At 41.0% G+C, this 25,802-nt stretch overlaps 2 protein-coding genes across 8 annotated transcripts in view; one reads left to right on the top strand and one right to left on the bottom strand.

The window, feature by feature from the left end:
* Positions 1-23,128, top strand: part of prrt4b (proline rich transmembrane protein 4b) — a 28,640-nt gene extending 5,512 nt beyond the window's left edge. Inside the window, exons 2-4 of the mRNA XM_023284748.3 lie at positions 1,626-2,782; positions 8,971-9,108; positions 20,403-23,128. Of these exons, the coding sequence (XP_023140516.1) occupies positions 1,717-2,782; positions 8,971-9,108; positions 20,403-22,456 (3,258 nt within the window). The 5' untranslated portion in view covers positions 1,626-1,716 and the 3' untranslated portion in view covers positions 22,457-23,128. The remainder of the gene's footprint in view (positions 1-1,625; positions 2,783-8,970; positions 9,109-20,402) is intronic.
* A 64-nt stretch (positions 23,129-23,192) lies between these two features.
* impdh1b (IMP (inosine 5'-monophosphate) dehydrogenase 1b) overlaps positions 23,193-25,802 on the bottom strand; it is a 29,638-nt gene continuing 27,028 nt past the window's right edge. For all 7 annotated transcript variants that reach the window (XM_023284756.3, XM_035954843.2, XM_035954844.2 and 4 more), the window contains one exon: positions 23,193-25,319. In XM_023284756.3, the coding sequence (XP_023140524.2) occupies positions 25,298-25,319 (22 nt within the window). In that variant the 3' untranslated portion in view covers positions 23,193-25,297. The remainder of the gene's footprint in view (positions 25,320-25,802) is intronic.

Raw genomic sequence — 25,802 nt, 5'->3', positions numbered from 1 at the left:
GATACTGAAGTGAAATGTGAGAGTGTTAGCCAAATAAATTATACATATCGCCTACTGTCTAAATATTTCATAATTTATGCATCAAATCAACAAAAGGGAAATAAGGGATGAAAGATAATTCCCTTAAGCGTCAACACGTTTCCATGTCACACTTACATTTATTAGTGTTCCTGTAAGTTTTTGGCTGGTTAAATGTCTTGAAGAATCCAAGAACAGCTGGATGTGTGGGTATGTGTACCTACTATAGAACAGTACATGTAGGCGAACAAGCATATAGTTGTGCTAACATGCATAGTCAGGACAAAATTCATCTACAATTATATCTTTGCATGCATGAAATGTGACTGTATGCAGGTTGGTTGGTGCAAGCTTGAACAAACAGGCATCTAAAAACAACCTCACCTCCTTGGAAACTGATTTTCATGCTCTTCAGTCAAAATGCTAAAACTGGGGAGTGTGTGGGAAGCTCTATGTTTGACCCCCTGGAAGTCAAGCTTCATATGTGAGCATCTGACTGTGTATCCAGGCCGGTTTCATCCCTGCAGGCGGGAACAGAGGGAGAGATGACTGGTCAAAGCCTCTGTCTTCCTGATCAGCGAGAACTAGCCCTAGATTTGTACGACAGTGGCTCAATGATCTAAAGTGATTGTGTGCAAAAGAAAACTACAAGAACTTGAAAGTAGAGAGAACTGGCATGGGTCAGGGGAATGAAGTGCTTTGCAAATAAATTTGTCTGAGAGAAGAACAGTAGTTGGCAATGAAGAAGTGTGAAGTAACATGTGTAAAGAGAATGAGAGCATGGTAGAGAAGCCGGAGAGAACTTCACGATGATAGCAGTTTTCTTTGAATGTTGACGTTTTTTTCACTCCCACACAAACAGATCTTTCTATGGCTGCTTTAAAGAACAAATAAATCTGAGATTGAAAAAGAGCAAGGCAAAAGCTGGGGGATATTGAGGGGAGAGTTAAGTACAGCTAGAGCATACAGGTTGTTGTTCTCACAGGGGAAATTCCTTTGGTGCTCTAGTCTTTTCACTGAGGCAACAGGCTAGTGACTTTGAACCATTCGGCGCTCCACAAAAGAATAAGAGGTCCCTCTATTCTTAGGCTGGCAAGCCAGACCCTAATTCTTCACTAACCTCCCCCAACCCAGCTCTCATCACATTATTTTCTTGACCACTCCTTGCTGAATAGGATGCATATGGAGGGAAGTTCTTTCTCTAACTGGTCAGCCCAACCACTGCAACACGGTATGCATGTGAGCATCAGCATGACATAAATACTGACCACCACCTCTAACAGAACACCACTAATTGCGGGGTGTCAGTAATACTTAAGTCCTTGTTGTGATTTGCGGTGGGTGACGTTTTTTTAGCCTGCTAACTTCAGCAGTCGCTTGTAATGGCTGGCATAGTTTCTATACTTGATTACTTTAGAGTCTGGAAAAAGCTAAAAAAAAAAACAGGTCATTCTCTGAGAAACTGAAGCTGGAGCTTCCAAAAATGTTTAATGAAAAGAAAAATGGACAGATGCAAAATCTATCAAGTTTTCGTCAACTCAAATTTAGCTGTTCAAGAGTGGTGGAAAAGTGTGTCACCCGCTGTCCTGTGTGCTCTTGTCTTCTAGGCCGTTTTGCAGGCGTGCCAGCCAAACCCGCCTCAGGGAGTTGGAGAATGGAGAACAACATGTGACCGGTCCGTGCACCACTGTCGACAGCATGCTTCGCCTCCACCGGACCTTGGCTCTCTTCTTCTGGTACTTTTTGCTACTTCACAGGCAGGCTCTGGCTGACGAAGAGGCCCTCTGGGGAACGACGCCATCACGTGAAAGCCCACCTGAAAATAAACCTAGCTCTTACTGGTGGAAACCGTCTCTGCCAAAGCTCCCTTCCCTTCCCTCACTGCCTTTCCGCATCCCTTTTTACGGAGGTTCGGAAGGTAAAGATGAGACAGCTACATTGACCACAGCTGCCAAAGGGCTGACAGAACCAATTGATCACTTGCAAGACCAGTCAGGCTCAGGAGAAGGGAGCATTTCTGAATCATCTCAGCCGCCCACCACTTTGACTCAGGGGCTCCTAACCAGCGTGACAAAGATAAGAACTGAATCACTTCCCACAGGGACATCAGATTCTCCACACAGCAGCTTAGCTCAGAGTGACAATGATACTCTTGTTTCAGACTCCTACTCTCCCACAAGCAGCTCTATCAGAAACACTCTGTTCACCAACAGTCCCACCAGCACTAACGTTCCTGAACAAAACGCAACACATACCCACCCACCATGGGGCACCGTGCGAGTAGCTGAACCCAGCATGGGTGCCACTGCACAACACCTCCCAGATGAACACAGTGTTTATCAGGAAGCTGAGGATTTTACAGAAAAGATCTCTTCAACGATAGCACCAGAAACTACAGTTCCCACTGCCTTGATCTGGGCAGCAGCCCAAACCACCACGACAAATCCAGGACTGGTGGAGACCACATTGACCGGCAGACACCCTCTGGGGCCTGCTGCTCACCCTACCTCCTCGGAAACCACATTTACTACAGGACCAAATGATTCAGCTGTGAGCATTACCCTCCAAGCTGAAGAGACCACAATGTCAGAAACTCATTCGACTCAAAGCGAGGCTGACCTGGGCTTCTCAGAAGCCAGGTCTGCAGCCGTGGAGGAAAATCCAGGGGTAAATTCCACTGCTCCGGGGATCGATCACAAACTAGTCTGGGAATCCATAACAAGCACAACTCAGAGTCAATGGGTTAACTTTCCAATAGCAGGAGGTAAGCAAAGTTAAACAAATCAATAATGGTTGGATTGACTCAAAAGACGTGATCAATCATGTGTAAGCAGGTCTTTAGTGTTCAATAGGAGGCTGTCAAAAGACTGCAGACAGTTCGGCTTGATCAATGACATTTCTGACATAGTAAGTAGGCAAAGGTCTGAGATTTGCATAAAATACGGATCCAGTTGAAAACCTGTCTACAATCAATAAGTAGATGACTAAAATTAGCATTAATGCAATGAGACTGATGAGTTCTGTGTTGAACTTTTTCTTAAATCTTAAAGATTTCTTGACATAACATCTAAACACTCATCAGTCTAAGTGGACAGACAACCGACTGCTGAACCTGAGGATATATAAATAGGAACAACATGGTAGCTTTCAGAAATGGGAGTTGCTTCACAAATACACCATCATAAATGCATTTGAACCATCTACCACAAACTGACACATCTTTATTGCATTTCCAAGTCTTTAAAACACTAGCTACTGTTTAGCTACTGTTGTTTACTGGTCTCATCCGTACCCTGAGTTAATTTTGCATTTCACAATCCCTACCAGCACAAAATTTTTACCACCCTATTTTAATAAATCAATTTATCCCTCTAACTATCCCTTTAACCATCTATGATGATTTTTCAAGCAGCGCATCCATTTCAACATTGCATGAGCCATTACCTCAGCGAATGGAAGGAAGGAGTATTTGATTGGAAACTCCTCGATGGGGGTTTTGTTCTCCACATGCATGAAAAGGGAAAGATGATGAGCTAAAACAGCTACTGGTTTCTGGAGACTCTGACACGACATTGAGGCAATACCTCCTTTCCCCTAACCATCCCCCAACACAGTCTGTACGTTTAATGTGTCTTCAGAGGGAGAGTCTCCTCAGTGTACAGACACATTCATCATTTAGGGTCGAAGGTTGGGCCAGACGATGATGAGTCGATTACTATCAACCAGTGATGTTCTGCTTCCATTTGATAAAACCATGACTGTTTGGTGGATGTATCCACACAGGAGTGTCCACGCATGTGTAGGACATAATCATGTTCTGCTTGTACATATACATGAACTTCCTATTCGAGTCTACAAATAATTACACAAACAAGCATACAAAGCATAACAAAGCAAATAATCTAAACATAATGGTGCTACCTTATATTCTTATTATATCTTTTTTCTATTGAAAATGTATCAGCATTTTTATAAAAACAGGTCACAGCATCTTCCCTGCACAAATGCCAAAATGTTACTTTTGGTCATACATTTTGATAATCAATGGAACAATTTTAAAACATTTACTGAGCATGTTTTCACCTCTTAGGGACGACCATTACATAAATTCCGTTTCAAAAATACTTTATTTTTCTTTATTTATCGCCCCATCTGGTTAGAAAAAAGAAAATTAACATTTCAATTTCTTTTCCATTTTGTCAAAACTTAATTTTTAGATATTGGGTACAAGCAACACAAAGACATCAAGGCTTTTTTATTTTCTGTTCTGGAGCTTTTAACAGTTTTGTGCTGCAGAAATCATTTTCCACGTTGCCACAGAACTGTATAAATTTGTTTTCCTGAGCACTCCGAGGACTCATCGTCCATGTTTAAAAGCTCAAGAGCAATTACTAAATGGACCTTGAGATGTAATCAGTTTTTAAATAGCATATTCCAAGTTTGAGAATGAATTCTCAGCTTCAGCATTTGTATACTTAGAAAAAGCAAAGTATTCTGTCAATATGTTAAAATTACAGTTTCTTTGAGACAGATTTTTTAATCTGCGTTGGAATAATTCCAGACCTCTTATGTCACACTCCACGCTGTCTGCAGTGAAACTGGTGGATACTGTTTAGTCTGCTGCGATCAGTGTTGTGTCTGCGCTTGTTTTCAGTTGTACACCATGTGGTGGCAATACAGAAAAGAAAGGGGGTTTTCGGCAGGGTGGGGAGGGCTGTTGTGTTCATGTATCAGTATTCTAAGCGCACACTCAGCGAAACCACCACCTCTCCTGTGGGACCATCCGCTCGCCAGTCGCTGTTCATGGATGCTGAACATGCTTCTTGCCATTTAGTCTCGTCCATCCCTCCCTCCCTCTTTGCCATCTTTTTGTGTCTGTACAAACACAAATCCCCTGTCAGTTTGTTCAATAGACAGACATGTCAGCTACGGCTGCTTTGAAGGTTGAAATGTCTTGACAGGGATGAGAGAAGCTCCTGGTCATTCAAGGAGAAATGGAAACCAATAGAAACAGCACATTTGAGCTTCCTTTTCTGTTTCTTGTAGCTTTGAACTGGAGTCTTGCAGTGTGTAGACATTCACACCTTGCCAAAGGACACAGGTGGAGACTAATATGAAAATGAAAACACAGTACCCCCGCATTATCATACATTATCCCCATGTGAGCACTCTATCAGGGTGCTATAATGTATTTTAAAGCTGCACAGGGTGAATCATTTCACAACAGGAGGTGCTGAACATCTTCACCACAAAAAGTGGGTGGGTTTTCATTGATCCAGAGAGCATTTGCTGTGTGGCATTGCCCTTGAGGAGGCTGTCAGGTGTGAAAAAAAACAGCAATGCTCTGCATCTGTGTCAAATTCTCTACTAAGGGACACCGACAGCAAGGGCAATTATGAGAGAGAGCGGAAAAAAGGAGGGGAAAAGAACTAGGGGGCTGAAAATTTAGGTTTTCTAAAGCCACTGCTGTAAATTCTCTTCCAAAAAGCTTTCCTTTAGCCTGCTCTTTCTCTCCCCTCCTCCCACCATTTCCATTACTGTAGGCTGCACTAATAGGCAGCAGTGAGACAAGACCTTTCCACGCTATTCTATTACCTGCAAGGATATACTGTCTCTGCGATCGCAGCAATGTACCACAAACAGCTAAAGCGAGGCCAATGACAGATGAATTGATTATGGAAATGGATTTACACACCAAGCATGTGACATGAAGATCTGATCTCCTTTGATAGATTTTACATGGAAAATGGGCTTTAAGGCAAACACAGAACACTGTGGCGTCTTCAGTATTATGTTAATCTTCTCATAATAACTAATTTTACTAAATGGGTTTGATTTTAGCATTTGACCGACAGTTCTGAGAATGAATGAACCTCAGGAAAAACACTAACGGATAGAAATGTTACAGTGCAATAAAGATTATGTCAGAATGATTTTAAGTAAGACAGCAGTTACAAAATACTCCTAAGTCCTTAGCAACTATCTTGAAAAAGAACCAAATTAGCAACAACATGATGCAATTTTGTGCAAGTACAGCGAGTCTGAAACAAATTTCAAGATAAGTAAGTGTATCCAAGTCATAATACTCTATTATAATGAATCTAATTAGGAGCATCTGACTCTCTTCTGCACTGCTCCACAACCCATCCCCTTTCTTTCTCAGTTTAGTGTATTTGTAATTAGCCCATGTATGTATTCTTGTCATTAACTCACTCAATGCTTACATGAATAAGCAGTGTAATGGAGTGCAACATCATCTTTCCCATCATTTCTGGAACCCGAAGATAATAGGGATTTTCTGAACCACTAAATACTGCATTATAACCGTCACACCAAAATGACCACTATTGCCTTAAAAGCTTTCTCCACTAAGGGTGCTGAAATTTGGGATATATCTCTGGATGAAACCTAAGTCTTTATAACATGAATTCACAGCTTACAGTGAAGAAGACGCACTGAAATATTCCGAGTACCAGACTTTAAAGTGACAAAGATCAAAGAAAATACGTATGTACTCATTAGTTAGGTGCTAAAAGGATAATTCAACTCTCATGTGGAAGGCTGAGCTGTTTAGAAAGTAAAATGGAGACAGTATATTTTGCTTACGCCTCCCTCTCTTTCATCTTCTTGTTTTTATTTTGCTCCTTCAGCAGTCTCTATAAATAGCTGGTCATCGGTAATTTTGCTTTTGATGCGCAGAAGAGATGAGTGCTACTGTACCATGAGTGAGTGAGTGAGTGAACATATCTACTCTTCTTATCTCATTGAAACTAGATCTTATTAGCTTAAATTAAATTACTGTAATTTCATCTAACACTACAGATACCTGTACTGCTGTCTGCACCACAGATCTAAACAGCTGCAGTTGAATATCCTATTTAAAGGTGCCATACTGTGACCCTTGTCAGCAATTAAATTAAAGACTCAATTGTCCCCAAAGTCTGCTGCTGTCCACGCCCCCTTCAGGAAGAAGACTCTCTCTGCACTCATAGCTGACAGCACAGAGCAAAACAGCTGACCGAACAGCAGCTGACAGAGACATGAATTAGTGAGTGAGATCAGAACTTCTGCTTCTAATACTTTCAAGTAGCAAAGTATTCCAAGAATATATCAAAATTACGGTTTCTTTGCAAAGATGAGATTTTTTTTCAGTGCTAGAACGCAACTTTTCTAGACCTCGTATCTACCACTCTGCTTTATGCTGCCTGTGTGCCGTGTTTGCTGTGATCAGTGTTGTGTCTGTGATTTAGGAATAGCAGCAGCAAACATTCTCATATTTTGACAGCTATCATTTTATACCTCAAAGGCTTTAAGACATGCAAACATGGACATGGGACCTTTAAGCCTCAAGTTTTCAGCTAAACTACAAAAAGTTTTACGATAATCAGAAAAACAAGCAAATAATGTGCATAAGCATAATTTACAGTTTACTAGAAATGGACTACCTAATGAAGTTTTGACATTGCATCATTAAAATGACCTGTATTTGATAGGGGATACTTACAATTCATTCATGTAAAAGATTTGACTGCAAAAAAAATGTCAGTGATGTAAACTTTTTGCACATATTTCCTAATATAAGTTTTTTTTTGTTTTTTTTTTTTAAATCTGACCAAAATATTTTTGCAACTAATAATCTTTTGTATAGATAAGTTACCCTTTCTTAAAAAGCTTTGAGATACAAAAACTAAGACAGTCAGCAATATGTCTGTGTTTTAAAATTAAATATGGTTTTTAAGCAAAATGGCATAATTGAGTCACTGAAACTGTTCATGTTCACACCAGTACAAAACAAAACACAATTAAAATTGGAACTTGTTCAGTTCAAATATTGCTCCGTATCATAAAGTGACTGATTTACCCTTGAGTGCTTAAAGGTCTGACTTTCAAGTCCCAGGTTTTAAAGACTTGGGATTTATACTTGGGATTGCCTCAGATTTACTCCAGATGACATTTGTGTGTGTGCAGGTGCATTCATGTGCAGTACTTAACTTTGTTCGTCATTACTCTCCATCTCATTTGGCTAAGACTTGCTGTGTAGGAGTCAACAGTGCAATAAAGTGAAGCGGATTTGTCTTCAGAGTCTTGTAAAACTTACGATTAACTTGGGAGCTATGAACATGACCTAGATTATATCCTAAGATAGTAGCTTGCATTGCTTTGTACTCGTTATGATGTTTTTTTTCCTCACTCATTATCCTCCTCACTATTCTGTCTTGGTACTTTTATTAATATAAATTCTGAAGCTATAATCTAAAACAGAACCTACTGTCCCTCGCTTCATCAACGAGTGAGCTCTTCATTTCCTCCCTGCAGATTAATTCACTGCATATTGCCCCATATCTCATCTGGTGTCATTAATGGCGACATTGTAAAACACACAATTCCTGAGTGGGGGGCTGAGTGTAAAAACATATTCTGAGACTGAACCAAACTGACCCGAAGGGAAAAAAGAATGATGTCCCTGTCATATAGTTTTAATTTGTCATTCTCTCTATCTCTTGCCATCTGTCTTGCATCTCTTTTTTTCTCTCTTTTTGTGCTCTCTATGAAATGTTCTTTCTTGAGCTTCACTGTAGCACTAAGAACGAGTCTAGCTTTGTGATGAACCAGGATGTACACACCCATGCACATACACATAAGGATGTCAATGTAATTAGACCACAGAGGCCCGGTCTACTGTGCTATGGATGACTGAGTACAACTAAGTGGATGATAGCCCGATCCCTGACAGAACTGGGTTAAGAAATATAGTCCTTTCATTTTCTACAGTGTTAAGTCTCAGATGTGCTGTGAGCAGAGAACGGGGAGGGTTAAACTCTCTTTTGGCAAGCTCCAGATTTACTAATCTGTTTTACTCAGACTACTTTGGAGCTACAATGCTGTGTGAAGTAAATTGTACTCCTGATCGCTTTGAGATCATTCAGGGTTAAACTCCATGTGTGTTCCCAGAGCTGCCTGGCAAAGAGGATAAGGAGGATGAGGAAGGTGTGGTTCCCTCGGCTGCAGATGGGGACGGTGGCACTAGTTTGGCAGACATTTCCACGCCATCCGCTAAGCTGCTGACAACATCCCAGCCACAGAGCACAGGTGAGCAAACACATCCCTTGAGATGTAAACAAACACTGCAACTAACTTCAAAATCCAATCCATTTTAAGCATGTGTTTACAAAGTCATGCTGTTAGGAGGACAGATAAAAACGCTGCATGCTGTTTGTTTCATAAGCCATCCTGTAGCTGTTTCAGTATCTGTAAATCTGTCAAAGGACTGGGAGGAACAATTACCCTGCATCCTTTCCCTGAAGCTACTAATTGCTTCCAATGGGAGGAGAAAACTGCCCATTCAATCTGTGACTTTAGAGAACAGAAAAGACAGGGAACAGTGCCCACCCACTGAACAAATATTTCTCTGTACTGTCTGTCAGATAAATAATTCTCTATCCAATAACAAGAGTTTCCATTAAACAATGAGAACACACTGAAGTTCCTTGCTGCAGTAGTAATTTTATTTTATTTTTTTTATTCTGCATTGGAATCCATTCATGGCAGGGTGTCAAGAGGCTCTTATAGCATGTCTGATTTACATCCTTGTTAAAGATGAAGCACAGAAACCTATTAGGTACAAATATTGCAGGTAACTGAAGGTCCATGACCACAAAGTCTAACATAGTTCAGTGGAAAAAAACTTTGCAAATAAACCAAATGTGTCGGGCTATAGTCGAGCAAACAGAATCTTGATCAACTAAAATTGTACCTACTTTTTAACCAATTGATTGTTCATGAGGGGAAAAAGAAAATCTGCACGTTATCTGTACATTAACTAAACCAGCCACAGCGTCTACCTACTAGCCTTATATCCTTAGACTAGATAAATTACAAATATGCATGACAAGCTAGTATTTGCAGCTTCTTAAATCATTTTATCCTAGTTATGATATATTCAAATTACAACAGTCTGGCAGCCAACCAGCGTGAACCTGCCCACATTTGTATGAAAAATTGTGCACTATTTTATTTGCTTGTTGAGCTGTGTAAAGTTTACACTAGACTTTTTGACCATTTGTCTTAGGAAAATGCAGCCACACCGACTACTTATGTTGCATGGTGTCAAACAGTTTGGAGCCAACTCTGAGTAAGCGTTGAGTAAATATTAAATAAGTTAGGAAAAGCAGTTTCTGTTAGGTAGGGCGAGTTCGTGTGTACTCTTTTCCTCCCACCACCAAAAATAGCAAAATCATCATGGGAGGTTACTGATGTAGCACTTTTCTCTTTATGGATCTAACACCATCGTTTGTCTGACTAATGAGAATTTGACTAGATGAGAGCATATCACCCAATCCAACCAGCCAGCCTTGAAACTACAGCCCGAAAAAAGCTTTGTGCTCCAATGAAGACAAGACACACATCAGATCTGTGTGGAGCAATAAGAAGATAGTAACATTACTCAAATTAAGACATACAACAATAATGAATTACACATCTCTGACAAATCTATTACATTGTTTTCCCCCGTGTTAAGTTTGGCTGGCTTTTAGTTTATATCCCTCGTCTTCTGCAATATTTAAATGGCACCAGAATGGAAAATTTACTCCACCAGCTGTTTATCTTAATGAGCCTGATGTTCGCATCATGGTAGTGCATAAAAACAGACGCTAATGCACTTTCTTTTGTAGATTTTCTGGGAATTCGGATATAATTCGAGCTACATTTGGATGGAAACCATCTGTCAACAAAACTAAAACTATCACCATCTCTCAATACTTCAAACTCATCCTGTCTGTGGCTGTTAGCCCCAAGCACAGCTTATTCACAGTTTGAGTTTTACAAACAGTTCATCATTTTTGAGGGACTATTTTCAGCAGCGGATTAGTGTCTAGTGAGTGTTCATGGCAGCAGGGAGGTAGATGTGGAGTTGACTCAAAATAGTTTTAAGTGCCAATCATCACTGCAAGGAAAGAACATGTCATTTAAAATGGCAGCGTGAAGTCTGATGGCATATAATAACAAGATAATAATAATAATAATAATAATAATAATAATAATAATAATAATAATAATAATAATAATAATAATAATAATAATAATAATAAGGCTTTGACGACACAGACAGTACATGTTAGTCTGAAAAATTTACTCCTCATCTTTTCAAGGCATGTATTCATACTAATTATGAATTACTACCACTATTCTAGACTAAGACTGTCATAATCCCTAAAAACTGGTACAATTTAAAGGTATAATTCTTATACATTAGTCCACCATCTTGAAGCCACTTTTGGCCCAGTTCACAGGAGCAGATGTAACCCACATTACCTCATCCCAGAATAGCAGATGCTGTCAAGTGATTTTCAAAAATAGACCTGTCAAATGTGCCACATGCTGATGATGAGATGCCACGGGGCTGTTTAGTTTGGTGTGTCACGAATAAGTGAGTCAAACAATCTCACTACTCTGTGCACATGATACTAGACTGTGTTCTCCCTAAAGCAAAAATCTGCTGCCGAACATACCGGCTGTGCATATTTACAGTTGTCGTACAAACTCTTCTGTTTGCTTTAACGGGCTCACAGCAATTGTTTTTGCATTGAATCAAACTGTTTCAGAAGCAGATAAAACCTCAGTTTCACATTTCCCAACACACACAACTGGCCCCTCGTCAGTATGCGGGATTTGACTTCTCCAACAGCTCCTGCTAAATTGCTTTTTCTGCAGTGAGCCAAATTGAAAATGAAGGCAATCAGATGAAAACTACATGGAGTCCTCAGTTTCATTAAGCGGAATCAACGCAAAGGTAGCCAATTAAGCAAGAGTGTGGGGTAGTTGTAGTCCATGTAACAGCAGACGAATCCTTCTGCTTTATTAGCTCAGCCGGTCTACAGGTTAGGTGCCTCATGTGAGACCTTTCAAGATTTATTAGCAGGACTGAAAGAAATGAAGACGTAAATACAGCCCTGTGCACTAATAGCTTTTCCACTGTGTGTTTGCTCATTGATTTATCGTGTGCTGTCGGCCTTTATTAACAATTGACAGAACTGACTTAAGACAACTTTTGATTTATACTAAGCTATCAATTTGAAAGTCATGTTAATATTCACACTTCAGCTGCCGTGAAAGAGGAATTAACCTGGAATTTTACCATGCTGATGTAAATTTTATGTCATGCTAGCATTGTGTAGCTACAGGAATGAAATCTTAAAAACAAATCCTTAGTCCACAAATGAGGAATCCTACAGACTTTGGTGATCATTTCACTTTTCCTCAAGTACCATCACAAAGTTCATATTTGTGGATCTGAGCAACTATTGGATGAATTGTCATTAAATTTGGTGGCTACAGATTTTATGGTTCCTCACAGAATGTTTTTCTTCAACCTTACCTTGGCAGCACAAATGTGGTCTATACTAATTTTCATTTTTTAAGCATTAACTGCTGACCCTTTTTAGTTTGATAACTCCTGCTTTAGTCTGGAGAAGTGGAAACTGAAACTTTGAGAAGCAACAAAGCGCATGTCAGTCTCCTGATTGGCTCGTATCAGTCAGTGTGTCCTTCCCTGAATTGTTACGCTTCTATCACACATTTTCAGAGCAAAACATAGATATCATTCTTGACTATTTATGGATAACTCAGCATGGACGATGAATTACAGGCATTGCTGATCTTGTTGTACAGTTAACTTCTGTGGTAATTACGTCTACATGTGTATGAGACGAGCTATTATTGGAGTGATTTGCAACAATTCCCATGTCTGGTGGCATTATCCATTTTAGGCGTATTAGGATGAACAGAGATTATTTCTGAAATTATGCTGAGCATTCAACTGGAAAGAGCTTTTTTGTTTGTTTGTTTTTTTAATGAAAAAGGAAGGATATAGCCTCAAACAAACACCTGATAGAGGGTGTGGCAACAGCCGGCCTCTCCCAGTACCTGCAAACATATGCAACCACATTCAGCTGGCATGGACAACAGCAGCAGCCTTGAACTTAAACACCAGTCCTGCATTCTAAACTGCATAGTTTTACTTTTATCTTTCAGGATGTACTGCAGATGTGCTTACAAAGTTGTACTACTGCATGCAATATGCATAAAATTGGGACATATGATTTCATCATAATATACCAAATAAGTGACTTTAAAGTGATGCCTCCTTCCACTGCTAAATATTTTTTGGTAAATTACTTTTTTGGTATATGACAGCTTTTTTTGGCATACTAAATATTGAGGTTGTATGGGTATTGAAACAGTGTACTGTAGATAAAAGTTGATTGAGTTTGGTATTTAGCCATCACCATGTGAGGCTTTTGATACAGAACATAACAAGCGAGCAGTGCAACAGACTGAGAACTCATGGACATCATACATGGTGGTACATTAACAGTCTGACAATCACAAGTGTGCCCCGCTCTAAAACATAACTTAATTTATCCTACATTCTACTCTAAATGGGATCATAATTTACAAAATTAACATCATGATGAGTTCAGAAAGTTTTGAAACTAGCGATTGATACCATAAACTCATGAGGAAATGCTTATAGAGGTAACAGATCAAAGGAATCATCTATAAAATCTGACTTCTTTTAGCAACCACAGGAATCACACACTGCTGGTGTTTTGAAAGAACTCAGGTGTATGTCAACCAAATTGGCTTCATTTTTCAGACCTGAAGGCTACATTTATCTTTGAAATACAGTCTATGTTTGGAACACACCAGGACCTTTTTCACAGCAGACATTTTGGCGGCATTCCAAACACTTTCTTGTAAGTACGTTCTGAGGCTGCCCTCACAAAGTATACGTACCATTTCATGCAGAATGCATACAACTGGCCCATACTACATTTGTCATAATATTGCACCTTAACCGTTGACCATTGCAGTCTGTAATGCAAAATGAGCTGTCAGAAAACAGGATTGTGGGTCAGCATGGCCAGAAAAACATGCTGGCTTGCATGCTTGGTATTTCAGGGCATATCTAATTTAACATACTATGAATTGGGACATCCAAAACCTTTGTCTAGCATACTATATGGTCTGTTTGTCTGTATATTGGAGCACAGCCTTTAGGTAAAGCACAAGTGGTGTTCAGTTCCATTAAGCCTCTCAGTAAGACATGATAGTGACCCAGCATGAACAAAAGATAGACTTCCTCCAAATGAATGCAGCCATCATTAATATGCATTTGTTTTTCTGACTGTCACAAGCCAAAATGTCAAAAAAAAAAAAAACTGATAAAAAATAAGTTTAACATATGCTCATGCAATACAACAGTGTGTCAGCCTGGCTCAGAGGCCAAATAAACACACACCTGAGGAAGATGCTTAGGCATTTGCTCCTATAAGCCAGCAAATAATGTAAATATTTTACCTGTGTGTTGTCTGCACCGTAGCCACTGATTTTATCTGACTGTAGTCCAGTTTGGTCTGCTGTTTTTCAGTGAAAACATAAGGAAAGTCGAGTCTGTGTCACCAGTGATGCTCTGAGGTTTGGGATATGTCACTGCGGTTTAGCAACCTGTCCTCTTAGCGCCTTCCGGTCCACCGCTGGGGAAAAGTAACTGCTGACAGGTTGATTTATGTATGAATTAGCATCGGTCCACTACACTCTGTGACGGCGGAAATAGCTCCCGTCACGGCCCCGGTTACCGAACAGGACCTCAGAAGGAACTTTTTCTCTTCCTCACGGTCCTATTACGTGTCAGCTTTTAATAATGTGCCATTTTTCTACGTTATATATGAACCGGAGGCTAACTACAGGCAGCTAGCATGTTTAGCTAACGTCACTCTGAGGTGCGCGTGAGTGACAGACAGGTGAGGATGATTGACAGGTGACGTCCCCACAGGTTTACAAAAAAACACACATACACATACACACACTCTCACACAAAATGCATCTACTGTTCAGAAAAAAATAGTACGAAATGGTAAACAAAAGCCAAACACATTAAATGTTTTGCTTTCAGCTGTAATGAATATATCATCTTTAAAAAATGCAAAAATATGTATTGATTGGTTTTGACTAATTCAGATTTGATGTTTTGTCATTGGGTGGGTCTGAGCTCTCAGTGGGTGACGCCTACACTCACCTATGACTAGAGCAGGTAATTCTTACAGGTGGTGAATATCCAGTTTTACTGTGTTTTGTAGTTGTTGTTGTTGTAAACCTGGAGAAATATGGTTAAAGGCCCACTACTGAAAAGAGCAGTTCATTTTTATAACTTTACCAATACTTTGGCTCAACAACATGTGACTGAATATCAATGTAATCTTTTAAAGAGTAAGTTTATGACATTTGCAAGACTAATAGCATTTCCACCATCCAGCAATAATTTGTATTTAGTATCAAAGGTTTCCATGTTAATGTGCTAAATTAATATGCTGATTATTGTAAATACTAGCAGTTTGCAGTTAGAGAAACTATGAATTCGCTGGCATGAAAGTTGGTAAATACAGAAATTAATCGAGCAGCGTCAGTGTAGCCAGATGGGTGGGCAAATGTCCACACTAATGCATTTTAATTTCTAAAACGCATCTCAGTTGAAATCTGCATTTGATGATGCTGTCACCTACATGCGCAGGAAGCAAACTGTTATTCAAGCAGTTTGTGATAATTTCCGTGTCTGGTGGCGTTATCCGCTTTCAGGCGTGTATGTATGGTGTTTAAACACTCATCAGACAGAGGTTCTTTTCAAATTTAAACATATTAGGGTGGATTTAGCCTCAACCTGCAAGTAAAGGCTTCCTGCATCCTGCTCTCAGCCCCACCAAAGATGACTGTGATTGGTTTAAAAAAATACAAACACTTCAGAGCTTGTTTGATAAAGAGGTGCTGCCAGACCATTCTGCTCAGTACTGCATCAGCACTAGAGAATGGTCCAGCAATGTGAGGCCGCAACCACCATTAAAAAGTACAGTTGCATGCAGATTGCATACAACTCGGACTGCTTCATCATAATATTATACCTTAAGTCTTGAACGTCTTGCTCATATACTCATCCCAGTCGAAGTTCGAAATGAGTTATTCTGGTGTCCTTGAGGGTTCAAATTTGTTTTAAAAATTTTTTTAAAACTTGTGCAATATGCTGTAACACATGTATGATGTATCTTCCAACAAGGATTGTGGGTCAGAATGGCCAGAACAGAAGCTTAGCTTACATCTAGCAAAATGTATATTGGTGGGAAATTCTGGTATTTGTTGCAAAGTGTACTGCATTTTTCATAATTTGTTAGCATTTAGCTTGATACACTACCACACTTACAGTTAGTACAGTTTCATTGAACTGCTAGCATTTTGTAAACCCTAACCTTCAACAAGCAGCAGAGCTTTCCTCGTCATTTTAAAATGTTGACTTCATGCCAAGTCTTTAAAAGATTAAACGTTGTAATTGTTTATTAGTTGTGGCCTCTCAGTTGGTGTCCACAGATTTTGCTTTCTGTGTGTGTCGGCCTCCAGCAGATGTGTCAGCTGTGCCTGGCATGGGAGACTTGTTCCCACAGGAATGTGTCAGATGACCGAGCGGCATGCAGTGGATCGTAACGCTCTGATCCATCCCTGTACTGCAGCCACCACCACATACCAAACCCCGTTCAGGCCGCTCGGTCGGCCCCGCAGCTCAGATGTGACATTTATTGACACGAGCGGGGCAGCAAAACATGGCGCTAATTCATTGCCCGTCACGTTTTCCACTCAGTCCGACTCAGTGGCATCTAAGCCATCGCCCTGGAAAGTAAACAAATGGGCAGACGAGTCATTGATGCTCAGTCCCACCTACTTTATCAGTGGCCCCCACATTGAAAACGCCTGCAGCTGTGTGTTTGTTTTACACTGCAGCCACATTTCCCACACAGCTCCTGTCTGTTATGATAAGATGGCATTGTCTTGGCAGGCATGTAGTGTAGGGTTATAAGAGAAATGGCATATGAGATGTTTTAAATTTAGACTGCTAGTGTTACAACTTTCAACAAAAATAAACATAGGTCAGCTGATTTTTGCTTTCTAATTTGAGGGTCAGGAAGACAAATGTCATGCATTTTCCATTGATTCACTGTGGAGATTGAACAAACAAGTAGTTCCATTACTGTTTCAGTGAACAGCTGGATGGAATGATTATTGTTGTCATTGATTTATTTGTCGATTTTTATTGGTTCATCAAAAGGGAATGCATTGCCTTTCCAGTCAGGATTTACCAGGTTTGTTACAGACAGTGAATCCACATAATTTCCTCTAATGCTACCATGAGGTTGACATTTGTGGTATTATATTGAATGCCTTCTCACCTATTGGTTGGATCACCTTGATTTCTGAGACAGAACGTTTCATTTTTCCAGTATTTTGGCTTAAGATCAAATATGCTAAAACACCATCAAACTCAGATATGTATTTATGTTGTGCTAATTGGCAAGCTAAGATGCTGAAGCTAAGTTAAAATAGTGATCATGCTAAATATTACTGCAGATGTAAATTAGCTATATTGCTAACTCTGGCTGCATAATTGTGTTGGGCATGGTCCCTGTGTTGTAAACTAGTGAACTAAACTAAACATTAGCATGTTAATGTCACTGTTGCCAATGTAAGTTAAATGGTGTTAGCATTCAGCTCAAACTGCTGCTGTGCCAAAGTACAACCTCACAGAGTTGCTAGTGTAGCTGTAGACTCTTATTTTTAGCGTAGTTAATCCCCAATCAATTTCTGGGCGTTTCTGCTCTTCACAGAAACGTCCAGAAATTGGAGTGAAAAGTCACATTTTCACTCACTATGGCCTAATTTTTCACTGAACTATAAAATCCTGCATCGCTATGGAAACAGCACAACCATGGCTAGAAGTAGAAAGAACTTAACAATACTGTGCATTACGACAAAGTTATCATAGAATAAATCGCTTTAAAAATAAATGACAGCAAATGTTGGATTTCTTAGATATTTTTATTTTAGTTTATTCTTAAATAAATATTTGCTTATTTTCCATCATTCATGACCTAAGTGTTTTCTCTCATTTGTCTCATTAGTCTAAAATGTCATGGGTGTTCCAGACACCTCAGGACAGTGTGTTCAAATCCAGTCTCTCCTGTCTGGCAAATTAAATTTCAGTGTGGAACAGGTTGTTTCGTCTGTTTGCTTAACTAATGGCCGTACAGCTTGTACTTTCCAGGCATGTGTGGCATCTCTAAATGCACTGACTGATGCTCACACATGTATCTAACTCTCTTCCCTGCCATATTGCTCTTAACAACATAGTACAATAAAAAGCTGATCATTAGGAGAAAGATGCATAAGGGAGCTATCTCCACAGCATTTTGCATTGGGCCTTAATTTAAAAAAAAACTGCATCAGCGCAAACACAAAAACCCCAGAAAAAAATCTATTCTTGTTTTTTTTTCCTCCTGTTGAGGAAATGATTAAGCTGAGGACAGCTCAGAATTCGGTGTGAAATAAAACTGCTGCATCACGCTGACAGATGCAAGGGCAGCTGGCTGAGAGGTCATATTTCCTCAAGCTTGACGTTTTCATCACAACCCGGGACTGTGATTCAGCTCTGAGGTCAGGAGGCAAATAAGGAATAATGATGAAGTCAAAGAACAGGCAGACAGTGGAGAGGTGCTGAAGCACTTGTGAAACCACTCAGGAGGATCTGAGGCCAAAGAGAGCACGGCTGTGTTCATAAGGGGTACTTGAACATCAACAGTACCGTACAAGCACATGCAAATGCACGAATACACGCCCAAAGAGCTGCACACAGAGAACCAGACTATGGGAAACACATTAAAATGAGTCAGAGTGAAATGGTTTTTGCATCTCAGCATCAAGTGGACATATTAAACAGAATAGAAATAGCAGCTGCTATACATTGGGTCTATACATGTGGAAAAAGAGGGAAACATAAGGCAAGGGAAGAGACTTATAAAATTCAGGGCAGTCAAAGAGAGTAGTGACGCTGTCCTAGTTTAAAAATAACAAACCCACCTATGGGAGTTTCCCCCTTTTGAAGGCGGGTGTTGAAGGGAAATAATAAACAAAAGAGCGAATTAGGGGAGCAGGACTGGGTGGGATGGGAAACACAGGAATACATCCTATAAAAGACATGTGAGACAGACTTAAAGCAAAAACGCTAAACCACATGAATTCCGCTTTTAGCTTTACTTCAGAAACAAGTGAGACATCTTCAAACCTACACGCAAAGATTTGTGGCTTTTGTGGTGCTGATGTGGGCACATCTATGTTCTTAAACTGGCACATAACATTACCACCATACATAATGTTTTTTCCGGGTTTCTCTAAATGCCTTTCGAGCACTGTTTTTCGCAGCTTTAGACAAAAGTTATGGCTGGGCTTTTTTTGACTGTACTTAACGAAATTTTTAATCGATAAAAATGCCATTGACTGACATCAAACTGATTGCAAACCATATGTATGAGTGTCCACTTCACTAAACCTGTCAGCCGTGTGATTCACTGTGCTGTCAGTTTATCCAGTCCGTTTGTCCCTGTCACTGTGGTCCATTATAGCACCTGGCTCTTTATGGAGGACTTATTGTCTCTGATAAGCCGGCCTGCAGCGAAATGACTGATGAGCCTGTGTGTGTGTAAATCACTTGGATGCAGCCTCTTTTCTGTCGTACTGGAATAGATTCTCTTTATGAGGGTGAGGTTTACTAGCTGCCACTATTGGTAAAGGTCTTTTCTCTCGGTTGCGTTTTATGAAAAAGAACAAGAAGGTGAAGCTTGGTGATGTGGACAAAGAAAAATCTTTTTGCTCATCTGTGAGACATTATGCTGTGTGGAGTGACTCGTGTACATCCCATTCAAGTCATCCTCCAGTAATTAAGCTGTATAAATGCGTGCGGCGTAGATGAGCTTTGCAGGCGTTCTTGAATATTTCACACAAACACATATATACGTGGTTACTCTTTCATTTCCAAAGCTGAACCACTTCCTTTGCAGCACTCAAACGCGTCTGACACAATCATAATTAACTACACTCGCATGGAAACTCCAGATGGGTTACGTAAAGCAAGAAAAACTAGCTCTGTGGTTCTGAGTGGGCTGATCTCACACACACACACACACACACACACACACACACACACACACACACACACACACACACACGCACACTGGTTCAGTTTGAAGTTGCCTTCTTACAAGCTTTTACTCAGGATTAGCACATTAGGAGAACAGCACTCTTTCACCATCCTGGATCAGAGCCAATTTGCTCTACAGCTCAGTTTCAACATTGATTAAATGCTTCCATGTATTCTCTTGAGCATACAATTAGCATGCCTTGATGTGATATAGGAGTAGACGTTTACAGTTATTGCTATCTCTAAGCTGATGCCATATCCTCGGAGTTATTCATAGTAAATTTGATTCAAATTATGTCTCTTTTCTTTTCAGGTTTTCTCCGAGAAACTCCACAAATTCCTCTGTACACCGAAGACTGGATGTCCAACCCCGCAGACACTGACGCCACCTTCCTTCCAGACTGCAATAAAGAGCACTCTGGGATCTGCAACTTCTCCTACACCTGGGACTCCATGACCACCTCCAACATCAAGCCCACACAAAACACCACCACCATGAACCAGTCTAACAACCCCTTCCTGATCCCAGCTCCACCCATGTTGGTGCCCCTGTACACGGACTGGAACAGCGCCATGGCAGCCTGGGGCCTGGCCTGGGAGGCACATGTTTACGGTGCAGGATGCGTCTTTGCCATGCTGACGCTAGCCTCAGCGCTCAATCTGCTCTGCCTGCCACTCCGATGCCCGTCTGGATGTGGCTACTTCGCCCTGGTCAGCCTGTTCCTTCTAGCTGCCGGTTGCACCAGATCGTTCTCTCTCCTCTATGATGCCTACGGCCACCAGGACCGCTTACCCTCCACGGAGGCCTCGCTGATGCTCTACGAAGCACCTTTCCCCTGCCTCACTGCAGCTTTCGGTCTGGTTTTCCTTCTCCTCTCCATGCGCTCAAGAATGCAGCTCTCCTACTCGGCCTTCCAGAGACCCTGTTTCCTGGCCTGCCTGGTCGTCCTGCACTTCGGTGCTGCATTCGGTCCGGTGACATTACTGAAATTCTACCAGCAAAAGCCTCCCCTGTGCCTCTTTCTTTCACTTATCTCCCGTGGAGCCTTTGTGGCTCTGGCAACATTTCTTTCTGCAGCTTATTTTGTGTTCTACATCTACGTGCGGGCAGATTCAAAGCACATCTACCACCTGAACAACACATCTCCGACTCCAGCTGAACGCTACAACCGCTGCCCCTTTGCTGAGAGCCGAGACTGGGACCGAGCTGCTGTAACAGTTTGTCTCTCAGCATTGTTTTCTCTAGCATGTGCAGGACTTCAGTTATACGCGATGCTCAATGCGATGGGTGTTGCAGGTGGAGAGGAGGTCTTCCATCCTTGGCCATGGTGGGCCTTCCAGTTCAGCTGCAGGCTGTGTGAGCTCGGGGTTTGTCTCACCTTAGCCTTGGTGGTTGCTCAGCCAGTCTATTGTTCAGATCACCTTCCAGCTGCTGGAAGCTGCTGGACTGAACTATTGGCGACCAAGTCACCCATCCTGCCTGGAAGCTACCAGTGGACACTGAGCCAGCAGGAAAAGCTCGCCATCGTTGACACTGTTGGTCTTGGAGAGACGGAGAGCCTTCCTCTTTACACTCTGGTGGATGAGAGGCTTGGAAGCAGTCTGAACGGCCTGGACCTCCTCTACCACAGCAACCGCGCCTTGGCATACCGAGACCTGGATCTGGATTTGGACTTCCAGGGTTCAGAGAAACCAGAGGATGCAGGAGGCAGAGAGCCATCAGGTGGATCTTCATTCACTAGCGACTCCACCACAGATCTACGGCCACCTTCGCCCATCAACTTGCGCCGCAGCATAGACGAGGCACTATTCAGCGAGGCCCTCTTTCCCATGAGCCTCTTCAGCCCTTCTCGGCCTGGTCGCTGCAGTGACCTGTCTATAAACAACCACTGGACACTTCCCAGCAACGGGCTCAGTGATCCTCTCTCAGCTGACCCTGGCCTGTATCGGACCTCCTCTTGTGTGGAAATGTCCTCCAAGCCTCCTTGCTCCCCGTCTAAAGATGACGGTGTTAAAGGTGATCCGCATTCTCCCTCCCTGTGCTCTTCCTCCAGCTGTTCCTCACCTGAGCGTTGGAGGGGCAGCTCTTCCTCCTGTTCCCTCTACCGAGCCTCCATGGAAAGCTCATCGCTGGTTCTCTGTCCGAGCCCAGAGAGACAAGCACGGCAGCTTCTCCAGCAAAGTAACTCAGGCCACGTGGTGTCCTCTGACCCACAGAGGCAGTATCAAACACTGGGTGCGGCCTCACAGGAGAGCCTGGACCTGGACATCTCCATTGAGGCAGACCGATCTGTGCAGGAGGAATTCATCAGCGTCTGCAGACAAATCGATGCCTTGAGCATCTGCAGTGAGACTATCGATTTATAAAGGAGTCTGGTCAAACAAGAGTGATACTGAGGACTTAAGAAGAGTGTCTGGTTTGTGCAGGAGGTTGACTGTCAAGGATTTTTTACACTATTTGATAGTGCATGGTAGCTTTGCAGATACCATAATAGCTGCCAAAGTAAAGTTTTCGGAAGTTTGATGAGCTAAATGTGTTACTATTGAATGTCAGTGAGGGTCTAAGTGCCAAGAATGTCAAAAGCCAAAAGGTAATTTGTAACTTTTACATGTTTGATAAAAGGCTGGTGAAGTTTGATACAGTCAAAATAATAGTAACATTTTACTGAGTGGTGATATAACAAGAACTGATTTGTACAAATGTTTTTATTGCATTCAAACATTCCAATATAGTACTGTGACTGAATTAAGCACTTATTTAATTACTACTGAGGTCATACCCTTTCAAATTCTGCTGAATATCTTAAAATCTCATGTTGAATGAATGAGATTCAAATTAAGTTGAAACTCCACATACCAATAAGCATCTTACTTGCAGTTATGGTGCACCAGCGCCCTCTACTGGTATAAAGCACACTACATTTATCTTGTGCGTCTATATAATGATCCAGACAGCATCTTGTATGACCAGCTTACTAATTTATTTATGTTTAAATATAACTTTGCTCAACACGTTGTTTAATAAAGTTTGTTTTGTAATGCTTGGCTTCTTCTCTTTGAGGTCTGGCTTTATGACTCCTGTTCAAAAAGACAGTAGGACATAAACGGTTTTATTTATTTATTCCTCTTTTCCATATTGAACAGCAAAAGCAACTATCATCTGTTGAGTGTTTTACTGCAAACATGTTCTGAAGTGATATTCCTCAAAATCTCCTAATGGATTTACAGAATACTGAGTCTTTACTGTCCATCTAAAAAGAGCTTTCTTGCCGTTTTGGTTGTAGGTTGCAAAAGCTTACAAGTGTTATGGCAACTGTTGTGAAGCTGAAATCATACAAAAAAGCAACACAAAAAATAAAATATCTCACATGTCACTATAGTTGTGCTTTTTAGATGGACTAACAGGACTCAGTACTTGACAAATAAGACATTTTAAAAACCTGAATTACCTCTTTAGGTGGGAAACTGAAAACAAGCAGCAGTCATTTCCATCTAATATAGGTATATATTTCTTCATATATTTCATGTACATTTCCTTGCAATTCAGTCCAGTTGCAAGATCTTTGTTAGTCAAGTGAACCCTGTGCAGGGTAAAGTACATTAGCAGGTTAGAGAAAGCAACTCATACAATCCAGGACATTTTATTTAAAAAAAACAAAACAAAAAAACAACATCTGGCAAAAAGAATGTCTAGTATGAAAATGTTAGAAAAGCCTATCCCTACATAAGCTCAATGGTAACAAACAGAGCGAAAGCGTTTTAAAGTAAGAAAAAGGAGGCGAGAAGGTGTGTAACATTATGCATTTGAATGCATTTTCACTGAGCTGTCATGTGCAGCCCTGTTTCTATCCCTGTTTCAAGGCATATCTCTGGTGAAAAGAAACAAATATATCAGAAATAAAATTACAGAGAGCCTATGCCACGTCATGAAAGCGCAGGAAGGAATGAGTGACAAAGTAATGAGCAACTTGTTGCACCAATTTTGGTTTGGGAGTTACAAAAGAAGCGTGTCAAAGGAAGTGTAAATACACTTGGCAGTATGTATGCAATTAAAGCAGAATATAAATACAGCCATGTTTGGCTTAGTGAAAAAACAAACATGCATATCAAAAACCCTTCATGCTCAATTCAAAGCCCCCAGAGACTATACAGGTTTGATATAAAGTCGTTTTTATCTAAAAGTATTCAAATTATGGGCAAAGAAGTTGTCATTCTCCTCTTTAGCAACTATTTTTGATTGATATATTTTAGTTTGATTTCATTTTAAACATACCTGATGTTCAGCTTTTTGGTCCCTTTCATGCTTAACTTATGAATTCTCTGCACTGAGACGGGACACTGGTTGTTTGGCTCAGCATGTCTTCGAGGGGTAAATGAATGTCCACAGGGGTAAAAACTGTGGGTCTGTACTGACTTCTGGTGACACCGAAGGATACAAAGTTGACAAGATAACAACCATGACCAATATCTCGTACCTCAGAAACCACAATACACCAAGTAAACAATATGCGCTTAAGTATAAGCAGTTACTCTCCAAGTAGCATATATCGGTGAAGACTTGAAATGGTGTGACGGACTGGCACACTGCACACAGAGAGACAAGTGTTTGTCTTGATTTCTGCACGTATGTACAAGTGTGTTTAAGAACTGGGATGCGTGAGGCTTCTACAGGGAGCTTGCTGGTAAGCGTGAATCCCAAAAATAGCCAAAAAAAGATGCTGATAGGATCTGCACCACGGCGGTTTTCACCTCACTAATAATAACAGGACGAATAAACGCAGTGCACCTTCACTTTGTCTGTCCCAACGCACATTTTAAACGATACCACACACTCAGACACACACTACTCTTACTTCACGCACTCACACTGCTATCAACACTCACAAAATTGGGTGGGGTTGGGCTGCATACTCAAGATACAGTTATGTATGTCATTCCAAAAACCCTGATGCGCCACTTTCTTGAGTGCAAGGTGTTCACAGAGTCGGGTGTCAGTTTGAAGGTTCTCACTTCGCTACGGTGCCCCCTTTGCTCCCCAGATCAGCTGGCTGGGATCGGAGAAAGAGAGCAGCAGTGGATACGACACGGGGGAGGGCAGAGGGGGGGTGTAGTGGGTGGTGCGTATTTTTGAAGTGGCAATTTAGCATTTGGTCACTGTTAGATTGGGTATGTAACGTGCACCGCTGATCTGTGCTCCAACTCTGGTGTTCAGTAAAGCCGCTTCTCATAACTGTGGAGAACAAGAAACACAAAGGCAAAATCAGCATTTGGCCTAAAACAAGTTTTCATTAACTGTTGTTAAATTTACTACGTCCATCTGTAATGTCATGGCAGCAACAAAGAGACCTGCAGGGACACAGTATGGAGACCAAATCAACTGTAATTACCGTCTTGCAGTAAAGTAGAAGTGACATATTAATGCGTTCGACCACCACAATAGCATCGGTGCTCTTTGGAAGTGATTCTCTAAGTCTCTGGAATACTAAAGGAGGGATGGGACACCGATATTCCAAAGATATTCCCACATTTAGAGTGGAAGAGTTGTCATGGCTATAAGTTTAAACCTTATCCTACAGTTTCCCATACCATGTTACCATCCAAATCTTACATTCTTTAGACAGAAGCTCTTCCTAAGGATGAGATTAGGACATCTCCTTAGAAGGATCTGTAGCTTATATCATATTCCGTAAGTTAATCAAAGAGCTTCTTCAGA

This window comes from Amphiprion ocellaris, chromosome 21 (assembly GCF_022539595.1).
Source record: "Amphiprion ocellaris isolate individual 3 ecotype Okinawa chromosome 21, ASM2253959v1, whole genome shotgun sequence".
Classification (NCBI taxonomy): Eukaryota; Metazoa; Chordata; class Actinopteri; family Pomacentridae; genus Amphiprion; species Amphiprion ocellaris.
Note: the sequence above shows the minus strand (reverse complement) of the source record. Positions and strands in the feature narration are given on the sequence as shown.